At 36.2% G+C, this 16913-nt stretch overlaps 2 protein-coding genes and 1 long non-coding RNA gene across 6 annotated transcripts; 2 read left to right on the forward strand and 1 right to left on the reverse strand.

Moving 5' to 3' along the window:
- Window positions 1–1111: 1111 nt before the first annotated feature.
- LOC106366612 (mucin-2-like) lies at window positions 1112–5037 on the forward strand. Its single transcript, XM_013806269.3, has 6 exons — window positions 1112–1548; window positions 1649–1838; window positions 2075–2161; window positions 2492–2854; window positions 3393–3528; window positions 3644–5037. Exons 1-6 carry the CDS (start codon window positions 1472–1474, stop codon window positions 4864–4866), a joined length of 2076 nt encoding a protein of 691 aa, XP_013661723.2. The 5' UTR covers window positions 1112–1471; the 3' UTR covers window positions 4867–5037.
- On the reverse strand, window positions 4873–10543 carry LOC106366614 (protein NETWORKED 2A). Its single transcript, XM_013806271.3, has 2 exons — window positions 7966–10543; window positions 4873–7847 (listed from the first exon to the last, which is right to left on the reverse strand). Exons 1-2 carry the CDS (start codon window positions 8057–8059, stop codon window positions 5104–5106), a joined length of 2838 nt encoding a protein of 945 aa, XP_013661725.2. The 5' UTR covers window positions 8060–10543; the 3' UTR covers window positions 4873–5103.
- Window positions 10544–10961: 418 nt separating this feature from the next.
- On the forward strand, window positions 10962–13193 carry LOC106364308. Of its 4 annotated transcripts, none has more exons than XR_001273161.3 (5): window positions 10962–11307; window positions 11483–11536; window positions 11666–11754; window positions 12651–12769; window positions 12855–13193. It is a non-coding gene; the product is annotated as an uncharacterized LOC106364308 (long non-coding RNA). The 4 variants fall into 4 exon arrangements; XR_001273160.3 differs by having other exon boundaries at window positions 10989–11307; window positions 11413–11536; XR_001273159.3 differs by having other exon boundaries at window positions 10989–11536.
- The last annotated feature ends 3720 nt before the right edge of the window (window positions 13194–16913 follow it).

The raw sequence follows: 16913 nt of genomic DNA on the forward strand, positions 1-16913 counted from the left end.
AAATCTGGTGTGGTGCGGATTCGAACTCGGATTCCTTGGGAATCCACAGAACATCTTAACCACCCGACCACAGACGCGTGGTTATACTATCATTTTATAATGTAAAAAAATAAGTTAAATACTTTAAAGGGTAACTAAATTTCATAGTTTCGAATTTTCTAAGATTGTTAAGCTATAGGTTTTAAGAAGAAACCAGCATGCATATTTATGGAATAAAATTTTCATGAATACTTAATTTCATTATATACTCATAATATTTACAAGTTAAATTGAAAAAATAGAATGAGTATTTTATTTCATTCTATAGCATTCCAGAACAAAATCTATCTCTGAAAAATTATTCTGAATAAAAAATTAGAATAAACGGAATGTTAATTTCATTCCATTAATAACTACCCATCTATTCATTTTACTAATTACTAGTTACAAATTTGGAGAATCTTCTGTTCGTCTCTATTTTTCATTTAAAATAAAAGAATTCTGAAATATAGATGTGTTTTTATTTTGTTCTAAGATGTTTTTCAATAATAGAAAAACAGTATTTGTTATTTCTATATTTATAGAAAAACGACATTCTTCTATGACATGATAGGAGAAAATAAATCACTTTTATTATAAGAAAAAACATTAAAATAAAAAGGAAAATAGAAACGAGTTAGATGTGGTCTATTTTCGTTAAAATAAGTGTATTGATTACTATCAAATGATAAACGTTGGTGTACAACTAAGTGCACATGAATGGAACAAACTCCAATCTGTTTGTGAATATTGCGAAACAATTGACTTGTTAGCTAATAAATCAGCATCAGCACAACAATAACCATATCGTTTAACATGAAGAAAAGGAACAGAATGAAACATTTGCTTCCAGCGTATAAACGTGGGCACCAAGTGATAGGAGTCGTGTACTGAAAGCTTTCTGGGAGACATATTTGATTATAGAGATATATTATCCCATTCAAAGATAATAATATTTCTATAACCTATATTAATGCCGATAATTCGGATTCTACAATAAAGCACCCCTAGAGGTGGGAACAAAAATCATTTTTAAACAATGTTTTTTTCATAAATGTTTTTTATTTTTTTTTAATATATAGTAGCGAGGCTGACTTGCAAGTTGCAACCGTTCTTCCTCTCTAGTCAGTCTCTAAAAGCTTTTTTATTTTCTCTCTTCACAAGATTAAAACCCAAAGGCGTACGCGTGCGTGCGTGCGTTTCCACGCGCCACGACTAACTCTTCTGTCTCGAGCATCCTCTTCGCTCCGATCATCGAATCGATTTCTCGTTCCGAGCCGTTTCGTCGAACCCAACTCCCAAAGCCCTAGGACATTCCACTGCCGTCTATCAAATCTCAAATCTCAAATCCCAAATCCTAATTTAGGGTTCCGTCACTGAAATCGACACCTTCCTCCCCCACAGATTTCGATTCTGAGCTCATCGTGACATGTGATTGCTGTTTCCCTCAAAAATGGTAGATAGCAGCAGTAGTAATAAGAAGAGGAAAGAGTTCATCAGTGAAGGAGACATCGCCACTCTTCTCCAAAGGTCTCTCTTCTTTTTTTTTAAAAAAAAAAAAAAAAATTTATTATTCGCTTCGCTTCGCTTCTCTCGTTTTTGAATTATATATGTCTTTTGTTTGTTGCAGGTATGACACCATGACGATACTGAAGCTGCTTCAGGAGATGGCTTACTACGCTGAGCCGAAGATGGACTGGAATGAGCTGGTGAAGAAGACTAGTACTGGAATCACCAGTGCTAGAGAATACCAGCTGCTATGGCGCCATCTTGCTTATCGAGATTCTCTCCTCCCCATGGACGATAACCCTCTCCTTCAGGTCTGTTTTAGTATATGATTTTATAGTGTTTTCTTTGCCTTACCTTCTGCTATGATGGATCTTGCTAGAAACTCAATTTGGTGTCAAATTTCTCACATTTATGTTGCATTGCTAATGTTTATGTTAGTGTACTATCTTGAACCTGTTGGTTTGGGATTCTTACTTGTTAGCATCTGATGAGTGGCTAAGCATTATATGACGTTATTGCAACTTCTAATGAAGTCTTACTTGTGCAGGATGATGATAGTGACATTGAGTTTGAATTGGAAGCTTCCCCTGCAGTCACCGTTGATGCGGTATCCGAAGCTGTTGCGCATGTTAAAGTAAGTAGGAGATGCATAGATTTTCTGATTTTCTTCTTCTTTCAATCCTCTCAAAGACGTTCTTTTTCCAAAATTGAGCTTCTTCTCTATACTTTTTCATCATAACTGCTGTTTCTCTGTGATACTTTCTTTGAAAGATATTTGAGTTTCCAAAATAATTGGTGTAGTATGTATAACTAAACATCTTAGTCACTGGTCTAAATATTACCATGCTGTGTCTTCCTAATAATTAAGTTGTGGTTACTGTTCTTTGATATTATTGTCTGCTTATTCTTAGTTCCTAAATGATCCAAGTACTACATTTCATGTTTTTTTTGTCTCCTTGTTTAGGTGATTGCTGCTTCCTATGTGCCAAGCGAGTCCGACATTCCTGAAGACTCAATTTGTGAGGCTCCCTTGACCATTAATATACCTTATGGCCTGCAAAGGAGGCCTCAAGAGCCGTCAGGCTCGTATTGGTCGTCAAGAGGGATGAATATCACCTTTCCAATCTCTCTTCAGAAAGCAGCTGAGGGACATAATGGAAATGGGTTAGCCAGTAACATGGGCGGTCCTCGCAAGAAAAGAAAAAAATGGTCAGTCGAGGAGGATTTGGAGCTGATCGCTGCTGTGAAACGACATGGTGAAGGCAGCTGGGCCCTTATTTCTAAGGAAGAATATGAGGGAGAGATAACTGTCGCACAACTTTCTCAGGTCATAATTTCATTTGGCTGACATTGTTTCATATCATTTAATAATCTTCATTTACCTTGTGCATCCTCTCGTATCAGCAGGCATGAGAGTTTCTGTGTTGTTTATGCATTATATCCTGTCTATTTGTCCGTGGCATATGCATAGTAATATCTTTCCATCACGCTGAGAGCCATTTAGTAGTAACAGGAGTATGAGTATGATGGTTTACTCTGTTAACCATATTGCCGTCCCTCGTTCATCGTTTTTCAGTTAGTTTCCCTGTTTTGTTCACCTGCTCATGCACCTCTAAATGATATGATTAAAATCTATTGACAAGCATAGAGGCCGCCGTTGAGGGCGATATTTTATCTGTTCACAATTTTTTGTGAATATTTTCTTGTCAAATTATATATGATGGTTCCATATATACCTTGTAAGTAGTGTGAAGAAAGATCTATGTGGACAACTTTGGATTGGCATATGTAAATATGTAATGCTTTTTATTTAGCATATTTCTTTCCTTGGGCTGGTGGTAACAAACTGATATTTTCATTTGCAGCGGTGGGGATCTATAAGGAGAAGGGGTGATATATCAAACTCTTCTACTCAATCTTACCAACAGCGAACAGAAGCTGCCAATCGTGCATTATCTTTGGCTGTGGGAAATCGAATTCCCTCAAAAAAGGTTGCAGTAGGTATGAGTAACAGAAAGATCTTTTCCAGCGTATTATACTATTTATAAGTTATTTTATTAAAATTGTTCGAGTCCCAAAGCTTCTGTCAGTTAGATTTGACTGTGTGTTTCTTTAGGTATACCTCCAGTGCTTACATCCGGTAGCACCACAGGAGCACAAGGCAATGGTAGTTCATTGCAAGGTCAACAACAGGCTAAGCCAGTAGTTCAAGCAATTCCCCGGGCAGCAACAGCCGTTCAAACTGCAAAATCTCGAGTCACCGCAAGGAAACCAACTTCCACTTTGAGAGCAGAACTAATGGTAACAGCAAATTCAGTAGCTACTGCAGCCTGTATGTCTGGCCTGGGAACTGCTGCATCAGTGCCAAAGGTTGAACCAGGAAAGAATGCTGCTCCTGCGTTAGTGTCAAAGGTTAAATCCTCCCAAGCTTCTTTGCCTCGTCCTTCAGGTATATCAACAACACTGAATGCCGAGCCTGTAAAATCCGCATCGACAGCTTCTTTCCCTCGTCCGTTAGGTACTATATCATCAGCAAAGGCTGAGCCTGTTAAAACCACTTCGGCAGCCGCTTTGCCACGGCTATCAGCGCCAAAGGCAGATCTTGTAAAAACCGGTCATGCAGTCTCTTTGCCTCGTCCATCAGGTATCACATCATCAACAAAGGCTGAGCTTATGAAAACCGCTTCTGCAGCATCTTCACCTCGTCCAGAAAGCATGCCATCAGCACCAAAGGGTGAGCCATTAAAGAGTGTTTCTGCTGCTGCTGCTGCTACTACTAAAACTCAAGTGGTTGGACCTTTGAGTGCAAGGAATGCAGCTAATGGACCTTTTAATAAGCCTTCCCCTATGGCTCCTTTCTCCAAAGGGCCTACAATCCAGAATATTTCAGTTCCTTCTAGATTTGCGTCTTCAAGGTTGGCTCCCACACAGAGAGTTAATGCAACTACTGCAATGCCACAAAATCCAAGTGTGGGAGTGGCAGTTACCTCATCTAGCAAGCCGGTTGGTGTACAGAAAGAGCAAACTCAGGGAAGCAGAACAAGCCCCTTGGTTACAACAACACTTCAGCCAGATAAAACCATCTCAACAAACTCAGTGATTAGCGCAGGAAAGCCGGTGGCTACACAAGTGGACACTCCTCCTAGTCTTATGCCTAAAAAAGACCAAGTACCTCAGACTTGCACCGATAAAAGTTCTTTGGCTAAACCACCTGAAAAACTGAGTAGTTCCACGGTTCCACCTTCTGTTGTGGCTGAGCCTGAATCAAAACCCAAGGACGAAGCAAGTAAAGGAAAAAGTCCTGATGTTGCAACCGTGACAGGGACCGAGCAGCAGTAGTTGTAGTTTTTATTTGCTGCATTGTTTTAGTGCTTTTATTAATGTTTTTTTTTTCCTTAGGAATAAGACAAGAATGTGATGATGTACAGTAGTACTTACTACTACTAATTAGTACGAATCTAAATATACTTCGAAGATACAGTGAAAGAATGAAGATACAGTTTGATTTGATTTGACATAAAAGCTAGAAAAAAAAGGAACTGAAAAGGTAAAATAACAGACGGATGATTGATGAGATTATTCAGGGAGGTTTCCAGGTTGCCTAACGTAACTAGACTGTCTTTGCAGAGCTGGAGATGGACTGACACAAGAGAAGAGGGATGCTGAAGCTTGCTTCTGTTTTGTATGCTTCTTTAACTTAACACCGAACAAGAACGACCGTAATGGAATCCTCGTCCTTCCACTCGACGAGCTCTTGCTCGGAGTTGTTCTTGCTTCCGTTGCACTTGAGATCCCAATATCCTCTTCCAGTTTACCCAGAATCTTCTCTACATCAGTCTTCAACGTTCTTACACGATCAAGACCCGATTGTAGTTGACTTGACACCCTTTTGTTCTCCTGTTTCATGTTGAGTATCTCTCCATGGAACTTTGCAGCTTGGTAACCACTTATCTCTGAGTCACTTATTTTACCACCTCCAGAATGAGACGTGACTCTTGCGACTTCTTCTTGGATATTAGCTAGCGATGTATACCTTCCCTGGAGTTCGTCTTTAAGAACCGCGCTGTTCTCTAGCCATAGCTGCAGCTCTGTTCGAATCTCTCTTAGGTGTCTATAGATAGGTTTTGCCTCTGATGCAGCTGCGTGCTTACTGCTACTACCACTTCTTGAAGATTCCTGCTGTTGCTTGCTTTCGATTCTCAGCTTCGACAGCTCTGATTTCAGATCCTGAAATGTTGTCTGGTACTTCTGTATCTGATGCACCGATGTGCTAAACCTTAACCAGAACTCTAGATTCTCTTCCAGGACCGCGTCTATATCTGCACGCACTTTGTCTTCCACCGTTGGAATCTTTGTTCTCGGGCTATCATCAACGTCTGCAAATTTCACCCTGACCTCACTAGACTTAGTCCTTGCTGGTGTTCTCTTCACCTCTCCTGCTTGATGATGCGGCGTAGTGGAAACCGAAAAGTTTGAAGTTGGTGAGATGCTGACACTCTCATGCTGTTGTCCTTGATCATGTTCCAGCTGGCTGTTTCCTTCTACATGATGTGGAGAAGGAGAATCTTTCCCTGGCGTGTCGTGCTTTTGGCGTAAAGCTTGAATCTCTACGTCTTTGTAAGCAACAGCATCCTTGAGTTCTCTCAACTGTAATGCAAGCTCGAAGAACCCTTCTCGGTTCTTCTTCTCTACGTCGCCTAGCTTTCTCTTTACTTCTCTGTAGTCTCTTAGTACTGATGTGTATTCGTCTAACAGAACCTTCTCTCTATCCTCCATGCCGTCTGGTAACATCTGTCTCCAGTTTGGTGTATCTTCGTCTTCGTATTCTGTTACCAAATCTTCTCCTTCTGTTCCGAAACAAGTGCTTGCTGTTTCTGACAATGCAAATGAATCTTTAGTCTCAGGTTTCTCTTCTTGATCTGCTTCTTCAATGTCTTCATTCTCTTTCTTCCTTTCAACACTACTCGTCGTTTCTGTCTCCTTTGAGATTGACTTTAGATCATCTTCTGATCCTGAAGCAACTGGCTGTTCTTGGAAGGTTCTGGCTCCTTCGACATCTTCATCCATCTTCACATCTTGCAACTTTCCAGATAAATCATCAGCAGTCCAGTTAGCTTCTTTGAACTGTTTCTGTAGACTCTTGTTCTGATCTTCCACCTTTTGGAACAGCTTTCTAACTTTACTCAGCTCGTCTTCAAGAACGGTTATCCTCTGTTTCATATCAGCGGAATCCGAAACAAGAGCCGCCTTGTCCTCCTCTAGACCGCGGATATGTTCATGTAACCCATCTGTCTCTGATCTTAATGTCTTCACCAATGCAATGTGAGAACAAGCATCAGTCTCCAATGAAACAACTCTATGCACAAGATCATCAATCTTCTCCACAAGCTTCACAACAGTAAGATTCTCATTTGAATCTTCCCTCTCAGCTTCAAGTTCTTGAACCACATCAGCTTCAAGTTCTTGAACTACATCAGCTTCTTCTTGTTCTGTCTCAATAAGCTCATCATGATTCTCACTTTCCGGTTTCTCAAATTTGTTCCTCAATGCATCAAACTTCTCTTTGGCAATAGTGATTCTTCCCTTTTCAATCTCCGCTTCTTCAACAGATTGTTTCTGTTTCTCCTCAAGCTTAGCTATTGTGTCTTTACAAGAACTCAACGCGGTGCTCGCCATCAACGTCCTAGCTTCACTATCATCAATCGCAGCACCAAGACCAAACTCGTCTTGTAAGTTACAAACCCTCTTCTGCATCTCAGCCACTTCATTCTCCAAATCCCAATACCTCTCATAAGACTCTTCATATGAGCTCCTCACAAACTCTTTCTCCGTCTGCAACGCCAAGATCCCTTTCTGAAGGTTATCAATCTCCTCCAAGCCCTCTTCTTTACTCAATCCTGAACTAACAACCGCTGCTTCACGCTTGGCGAAAGCTGGTCCTTTTCTTGACAACATCATAGATTGACCTTTGAACTCTTTCTTTGGAATGTCCGGGACTTCAGGTATGTTGCTGCCCTTGGGAATTAGATGAAGATGTGGTTTCCTTGGATTGCCTTCGTAATCTTCATTTTCATCATCATCATCATCCGAAGGGAACTGAACATGTTCAGGGAACGCTGTGGCGATTGTGCGGTTTGCGCTTTGAAGCTCTTTAGATAAATGATCGTAGCGTTCAGCTAATGCACGGTATGATCGAAAGGCCTCCTCCACGAAATTAACGATCTCTGGCCTTTTACGGTAATACATCTCAGCTCTTTTGGCAAAGGTGTCTCCATCTTCATCTATGATCTTAAGAGTATACTCTACTTTCTCTTCCATATCTAACACATGAAGATACTTCTTTGTTTAGCCATCTTTGATTGGATTAAGCAAATGGCACATGAGGATCAAGAACATTATTATTAGGTGAAAATGTGAATCAAGAACAATGGAACGTACCTTGAAGATTGTGTTCGAGCCATTTGGACTGCTTTGTGCGGATGTGGCTGGCCCACCACCATGAATACGCATTGCTCGCTGCTCTCTGCAACATGTTTTTGTCCTAAAGAAGAAGAAGAGGAAGGCTCAAACATGACCAATTCATCAATGTGTATAAAATCTAGAACTCCAGACTTTCAGGATCAGACAAAGAAGTAGTCTTTGTCCGGGACATGTCCGAGTATTTTGGTGGGATCCTTTGATTAAGCTCATTTTTAGGATGTTTCCTTTGACAAACAACAAACAAGATGAGACCAATTAAAAAACTAAAACTTTTTTTTTTTTTTTTTTTTTTTAAATCTCAACTGCTCTCTTCTAGTTTCCTCTCAGTGTGATTATTATTTATTAACCTCAACACTAGGAACAAAATTTTACCTCAACAAAATAATAGAAATAATTATTAGCTTCAGAAAAAGTGGTCCATCAAAAAGAGAGTTTTAAACACATTGGCTTACGACAAGAAAAATTAAAGAAGAAAAGAAATAACAGAGAGATACCTAAAACAATCTCCATCAGATTTTTTGTGTCTTAGAGCAGGTCTAGTGGAGTATGCTAATGGATATCTTTTTTTTTTTTGTCATCTGTTAGAATATATTGGATGTTACTTCAAGGTTTCTCCTTAAATTTTCTATGGAGAGCCTTGAGCAATGCGATTTCTGTAGGTGAATTGCTTGTGAAGAGAGGCATCAAGTTGGACCCTTGTTGTCAAGCCTGCGGGTTCCAAGGAGAGTCAATCAATCACATCCTCTTCACATGTCATGTTGCGCGCCAAGTTTGGGCTATGGCGAATGTTCCATCTCCCCCAGGCGGTTTTGATTTGACATCTCACTACGCCAACATTCATCACCTATTCTCAATGGGGTCTAACAAATCAATCCCAAGCAAGGTACGTAATGCTCTGCCATGGATCACTTGGTTCCTTTGGAAGAACAGGAACAATCTGATGTTTGAAGGAAAACAATCTGGTTTGCTTGAGTTGGTGGAAAATTTTTTTGTGGAGTCTGAGATGTGGAGTTTAGCGCAAGTGGAGGAGCAAAAGGAGGAATTAGAAGAACGAGGTGATGGCACGGCTTGCCAGAAAATATGGGTTCCCCCTCCGAGGGGTTGGTTCAAATGTAACATTGGCGTCGATTGGATGAAATGAACTTGTTTGGCTGGAGGAGCTTGGGTTTTAAGGAATGAGAAAGGTAAGGTGTTTCTTCATGGGAGAAGGGCTTTCTCTGAGATTGGTAGCTTACATGACGCAAAACTGCAAGTCTTGGTTTGGTCAGTGGAAAGTATCATATCTCATCACCAGAACAAGGTGATATTTGCCTTAGATGATGGCTGACATAACTCAAACGGTTCTTAGACCTAAAGCCTGGCCTAACTTCAAAGGAGAGATAGGACTTATTTTGGGTAAATTTGTGGACTTGAATGGTGGAGAGTGGTGAAGAAAGAGAGAGCAAACAACAGAGGAGCTCTCCTCATTGCTAAAGGGGTGACCAAAGGAAGGCAGACGCAGTCATACGTGGCGGCAGGACCACCTGCGTAGCTTCTAGGTTGTTTTGAAAATGAAGAAGTATCATCCTCTGCTTAGGTGCTTGGGTAGGTTTTTGGAGGTATTTTTTGGATGAGGTATAGTAACTGCCTTGTGGAGTGGTGTTTGTAGGGAGATTGTTGTATTCCCATGGGTAGTTTTTTGCCATTCTTGGCAATGCTAATGGGTATCTAGGATTAAAAAAAAAATTAAAAAGAAAATAGGAAAAAAAGGAAAAAAGCTAGCTGCGAGAAATTCTGACACATTTATTAGAAGTCCATATTGCCACTTGTCTTTTTTCCATTGGATGTATTTTAAAAAATAAGACAAAAATTGAATTTTAAATATAAACAGATTAAAACTAATATTATTTTTGTTCAGAAATATCCAAATTCAAGAATCAACCAATAAGATTGTTCTTATGTTTTTCTGTATAATACTATACTAGTAGAAGAAAAGAAATTTAACTTATTATGTTAGAATAGTGTGTTTTGCTATTCAAATAACATTCAAACATAAATCACAAGAAGCATTATAAGGTGTTACCATCATGACTTTTATTTTTCTTTGCCAGAATAAATATAGATAAATTTGTCAAAATAGAACAAAAATGAGTGCATTACTTTATAAGTCACATTTTTATGTTTTTTTACACTAACAGACACATCTTACATGAGAAGCACATTCTCTGAATTCGAAGAGAAAGTTAGACGAAATTGCCCTTCTACCTAACGAAAAAAGACTTTATGTTTAGGAACCAGTTTAGTTAGTTGTTTCCTTTAGTTAGTTGTTAGTTTCTTTTAATGAGTTATTATGTTAGGTTTTAGAAAGAAGAGTTTTTTTTTTAGTTTGGTTCGGGAATTATATCACGTGACGGAGTTTTAATAGTTTATTATTATTTTAATTTTTACCCATCAAATTTTATTCCTTATAATTTTATATTCTAATATGTAAATACGTAGATAATATATATATATATATATTGATATCCATATATATATATTTATACTTTGATATTTTATTAAAATTTTCAAATTATAATTTATTGGTGTCGTGGATGTGGAAATTGAAAGTGTGGATAAAGGTTTTGTAGATAAAAGGAAATGTAATGAAAGAAAATGTAATGAGAGAGTTATGTACATGTAAATTGCTTAGAACCTCAAATAACATTAAAAAATTAATGAAATATATATATATATCTTCCACTAGTATACATATTTAAATTATATTACGATATTTTGCATTATCAATATTATAATTTAACACACATTATAAAATAATAACTTAAATAAATTTAAAATTATATGACGAAAATAGAAAGAGAAATATGTAGTCAATGATAGTTTTTATATTGTTAAAGTTGTAAACGAAATATAATAAATATATTGTATTTATAAAAATGGATAAATATATTTCAAAAATTAAATATTTGCAGATCTGTTGCAAACAACACCAAATGTATGCAGATTTCTTCCTTTTTCCAAAAAATGAAATGCGTGCAGATCTCGAGCTATCTGCAGTGTAAAACCATAAATTATTGAGTGGTGAATGCAATGCAGGAGAAGTGCCTGTGCGGTAGAACTGCATTTGTCTCACCGTTCCATTCAAACATCTAAATTGATTAACTCTCGTTCTCTCCGCCACTCTCTCTCTCTCTCTCTGGACAAACACGAGACCAAAATTGAATCACTTCTTCTCTCGGTGAAATCAACACTGAAACTGGCCATAATCGAATCTCCTTTGGCTACCCCTTCTTCTCCCTCCGACATTGGTCTCACTTGAAGGTAAACTCGACATTGTTTCTTCCTATTTCTTCTTTGTTTTCGGTTTCGTTCTTTGCTTCTATGGAGTAATCTGAAGCTTTACCTTCTCTATTGGTTTTTCTGGAGTAATCGACGAGCACACACATGTCAGTAGATGTGAAAGCTCAATTGTCTTCAATTGATAATTCTCTTTCAGGTGATCAGAACTCTGATCTAGTCTCTCGGAGAAGGAAAGGGCAGGGTAGAACACGTAAGATTCCTCACTTTAATTTAACTGGGTTCGTAATCAAGAGTCTTTGTGTTCTTGAATTGTTGATTAGTTATTGCATATGCTGTTACTTCTTTTTTATTTGGATTTTTCTTATTTCTTCTTATGTAGTGTAGGCCCCTAAATCAATACGACAATACCCCATATCTACCAAGCATTTTATGCCTGCTCAGATTGATAAACCTGTCTGGGCTATTGATGTAAGTCCCCGTCACTTTGTTACTAGCAATGTTGAACACGGCTCAACTCGATTTTTGATAATGGAGTCCAGGCCTGGGCGTTCGGTTTTCGGTTCGGTTCCGGTTCGGTTCTTTCGATTTTCGGTTTTTCGGTTATAGGGATATAGGAACTGTTCGGTTATCTATGAAATTCGGTTCGGGTCCGGTTCGGTTTTTCGGTTTCGGGTCGGTTCCGATAACAATTATAAGAACCGGCTAATATCCGATAAATTTGTGGTTCCAATTCGTTCGGTTCCGGTTTTTTCAGTTAATTTTGGATAATTCAGGGTAAAAAACAATTTGTTGGAGATTTTTCGGATATAAATCGGGTAATTTAGATAAATTTTAATATTTTAGATAAAAACTATTCGGGTAATTCGGTTTTTTAGAATAATTTGGATAATTTAAAGTGCTCTAGATAAAAAAAATATTATAGTATTTCGATTTTTTTGAATAGTTCGGTATATAAGTAGAAAGTTTTGAATATTTAGTATGTTCAATACTAAATATAATGAATATTTTTAGGTTTATAAATTTTATTTCGGATATTCGGGTATCCATTCGGTTCTCGGTTTGGTTTCGGTTTTGTTTCGGTTTTTCGGTTATAGAAATATAGGAACCGTTCGGTTATTTTTGAATTTTGGTTTGGTTTTGGATTCGGTTTTTTCGGTTCAGTTCCGGTTCGGTTTTCGGTTTTCGGTTTTTATGCCCATGCCTAATGGAGTCGTCCTTTAGTTGAGAAAGGCTTAATGTTGACAATTTTACATGAGCTGTTAATGTTATGTAACAATTCGATTGGCTTGCAATGACTTCATAGCTTTGACTATCCCCTGTTATATGCTTCTAACAAATTTTCTTCCATTTTTTCACATCTATAGGACTCCCAAAATCGAACCAAATAGTGAGCTCCAAGATACTGTTGACTTTAGTGATGATTTCATACATTTAGCTTCTGCTCACTCAGTCTCTTGAATCTGGAGCTATTGTTTCAAATATTGTATGTCTTTACTGAATTTTTTTTTGTTTCTTTTGATACTCATCTTTATAACTACAACTAGCAATGTTTTATACTTGCATTGTAGATAAAAACGTCTGAGCAAATTAAGAGAATGCGTGAGACTTGTAAAGTTAGTATTATTTGGATGCCACGGAGACAAGTGTTGAAGTTTTTACGGCGAGGCTTCCTTCATCACCAGACGCATACCCTTAGCTTAACAAGTGATTTAAGTGTATGGTTTTATTTGTTTTACTCTTTGTCATTTTTTGGGGGTCAATAGCCATTGAAGACCATTTGTTGTTGTTACCTTTTTGTCTTTGTTTATGTAACTTGATTTAGAAACAAGAATGCTTAATTTTATTGTTTTTGATATTGGTGTATGGGAACGAGAATGCTTAGTCTTATGTTGATGAATTTCTTCTTATTATGTTTTTTGGTTTTTACAATGAGATTCACATATGTAATGATTTTTGAAACAAACCCCTAAACGAATACCATAACAGCTAACCAAACCCTAAGCAAACCCTAGACGAGATCCTAAACAAGACCCTAAAACAAGTCCATAAATCATGGTGTCAGCATCATAATCATCCCTATCAACTTCTACTTGTTTCATCTTTTCTTTCTTCTTCTTGCTTTGCATCTCAGCAAACATATTACTTGATTTGTTGTTATTGTTACAAAACCATTCTCTTTAAATCTTCTAAGGTAACTCAATTCCAATAGCAATAACATGTCCCCTTTGTCATCAGCCGAAAAAACTCATCTCATTGTTGCACTAATTTCCATACACCACATGTAGTATAGATATGCATCATAGAAAAATAATTTGTGAAAATCACAAAAAAAAAACTATGGAGAAATCATGGTTTGATTAAGAATAAAATGTTAAATCGATTTTTTTTGACAAGGAAATCGGCCTCTACACGTTTAAAAAAAGTTAGAAGATTACAAATATTTTTGGAAATATATTCATAACTGAACTTCTAAAATTTTCAGAATCAGGTTTTCTTATCCGTAGAATGTACCTTCTACACTACATAGAAACCATACAACAATTCCATAAGCAAATTCTACTATATGTAGCCTTTTGAATTGTGTCTAGATTTTGTATCCCTACAATATTAGAATTGCTCATAAAAGTAGAAGTTGCATTCAGGAAAAATGTAGCTACATTCACAATTCGTAGACTTTTACATTCTTCATATTTAGAATTTTATTTAAAAGTATAATATTGGTTCTAGAAAAAGTAGATTAACTTGTTTAATCTAGAAATCAATTTCTACCTTGCCATTTTTCATAGAAGATGAAATCTACTTTCCGTATAACATAATTAAAAAAATTAATTCAACAAGTTTTTCAACCCAAAAAAAAAAATTTGTTTGTGTATATGAGTATTTATTTCATCAGTTGTTTCTATTTTCATAATTTTTTGATTCATAAAACTATTTATTTTATTATGTTTTAAAAATGGAAATGGTAAAAGAGACAAAAAGAGACAAAAAGAGACAAAAAAATGTTTTATACCAAATAGACAAAGAGGCTGAATTTCCAATTTGGAAAATTTTCCATAAAAATAAATAAATATCAATCTGAAGCAAACCAAACAAAATATGATGCTTGTTTATGATAAAAGAATTAGTAAAGTACATTATTTACACCTATAATTCCATTTTTGTGATTGTCGTTTTGGATAGTGTTAGATTTTCTTCTCTTTCCACATCTTTTGAAATTTGTATCAGTCAACCACAATTTATTTGCTATGAAATACAATTTCGTTAAGCATGCAAAGCCATAAAAATAAATAGAGATTTTTGAAGAGTAACATAAAATAGAGGAAAAAATTTTTGACCATTTTTTTTAGGGTGAATTTACGACATAGCCAAAATCGAGAGTATAATTAGGCAGATGGCTATGATTTTGACGTTATTGAGTGAATAACATTTTACCTTCTCCTAAGCTGGTTATACCCCCACTGGAAACAAGTTACCGGTCAAAACAAAAAGAGAGATGACATCAATGACTTAAGAGATGGATCACATTCACTGTGTACTGTTAACTAACAAATCAAGCAAATACATCCATGTCACATGCTTTCTTACCACGTACAGGTTAACTGTGCTATATAGATGTTCTATTCCATTTATAAAAGTACTATGTTTGATAGAAACAAACAAAACACCTTCATACGAAACATAACCATAAACCTTAAACTCAGATGGAGACTATTCTTGTGAACTAATGCATTTGTGTTCTACCTTAAACCACTTCCAACAAAAATAGTATATGACATCAACCCCATCCCAACTCCTCAATAATAAACAATATAACAACCCCACCATAAACCCCTAAATACTTAACCTTAAACCATAATCACTATACCCTAAACTAAAATATAAACCCTAAACCCAAATATAAACCCTCAACCTAAATAGAATGGAACTAAATAAATAGCATAATACATTTTGGTGAAAATATGAAATGTCTATGATATCATCAAAGAAGTTAATGCTAACTCCAACCTTACCTCCTCCACCTACAAAATATTATACCCCAAACTTTAATCACTAAACGCAAATATAAACCATAAACCCAAATATTAAAAGTATGTAAAGCATTACCATTCTACATGAGACATATAGAATAGAAAATCTGAAAATGTAGTTACAATCTAAAGACATCTTAACATATTTCTCAAATGTTGATATGGTTATGCATTTATGGAAGATGGTAATGCTTGCCACAATGTCAACCCCAACCGTACATAAACTAAACCCTACATGGAAATATAAACCCTAATCCAATCTCAATCTCAATCTTTCATAAACTAAACCCTAGCCACTAATCACTAAACCCTACATAGAATATAAACCTTTATCCATCTCAACCTCAATTTTTCATAAATTAAACCCAAATTTCAAAATGCAAGTAACATGCATTTCCATTCTAGATGAGCATATAGAATAAAGTAGGTAACAAACGATATAACACATTACATATATATTGTCCAAAATTTTGAAGTGTCTATAATTACATGGAATGACGTAATGCTTACACCAAATTCAGATTGATTGTAGCGAAAAGAAATAAAGATTAATGGCATTAAAAGAGGTGGAAGAGACAACATAATATGAATATATATCATTCCCATTCAACATCACATTGTATTCTGTTTTATTTGATGTCATAATAAATTATGTTCTATTTACGTTCAATATATTATTTCTCTTTACAAAATCATATACAGACTAATATAAAACACATATATACATCAATACAAAACTCATATCAATAGAACATGAAACAACAAAGAACAAGATTGAACCATTTCTTTCAAGCATCAAATAAAATATAATTTACTAAATAGTACATTATATATTAATAAACATGATAAATAAGAGAAGAGTTGTTCCATTTCATAAAATAGTATAGAAATACTATTACTCTTCCAGCTCATCCATGACAAACCTGAATAACACAACAAAAAAGAAGCACACGTTAGTATACAAGTTGGAAGGAAATGGCAGCATATGAGATAGGCTACTAGTATATGAATTACTCTATGCTTAGGTTAAATGTTTAGTTGTGTCAATCGAAAATAGCTTATGCGAGTAAAAAAGTAACATATGCAATTAGAATTATAACATATGCAAGGAACTGATGGTCAGATGGAATGGAAAACGAATAGTATATTAGTTCTGATGCGATTCTTCAGAAATAGCAGAGAATGGAATGTCACGTAACTAGTCTCTAAAACTAAGATTTTCCATTTCAAATAGCACATGTTCCGTAAGATATTCCATTTCAAAGAGAACTAAACTTGTTTTATCGTAAAAGGACTTTTCATTCTAAAATGATTATCCCCCATCGCAGTAAACAAATGAATACGGCGAACCAAGAAAAGTTCAACCCTAAATCAATTTGTTTGCCTTAGCTTACTAGATCGGGCATGCAACAGAAACGATGGGTTAGATTTATCAACTTAGAATATACTATGGCCGAATCTATTCCAAATAATGGGGAAAAGCATTGAAATAATATAATCTATGGCACAAAACAGAGAACTTACAATATTGCAACATATCTCAACCTGATCGCCGATATGAAGGAGATGAGGCTATGGTGGTCGTTCATGCCGATCACA

This window comes from Brassica napus, chromosome C9 (genome assembly GCF_020379485.1).
Source record: "Brassica napus cultivar Da-Ae chromosome C9, Da-Ae, whole genome shotgun sequence".
In the NCBI taxonomy this organism is placed as follows: Eukaryota; Viridiplantae; Streptophyta; class Magnoliopsida; order Brassicales; family Brassicaceae; genus Brassica; species Brassica napus.

Excerpts from the sequence above, each read along its gene's own strand:
- LOC106366614 (XM_013806271.3), bottom strand. The coding sequence starts at position 8,059 with ATGTTGCAGAGAGCAGCGAGCAATGCGTATTCATGGTGGTGGGCCAGC. Across the intron at positions 7,848-7,965 it reads GCTCGAACACAATCTTCAAG|ATATGGAAGAGAAAGTAGAG; the intron begins GTACGTTCCATT and ends TTCATGTGTTAG.
- LOC106366612 (XM_013806269.3), top strand. The coding sequence starts at position 1,472 with ATGGTAGATAGCAGCAGTAGTAATAAGAAGAGGAAAGAGTTCATCAGT. Across the intron at positions 1,549-1,648 it reads ATCGCCACTCTTCTCCAAAG|GTATGACACCATGACGATAC; the intron begins GTCTCTCTTCTT and ends TGTTTGTTGCAG. Across the intron at positions 1,839-2,074 it reads ACGATAACCCTCTCCTTCAG|GATGATGATAGTGACATTGA; the intron begins GTCTGTTTTAGT and ends TTACTTGTGCAG.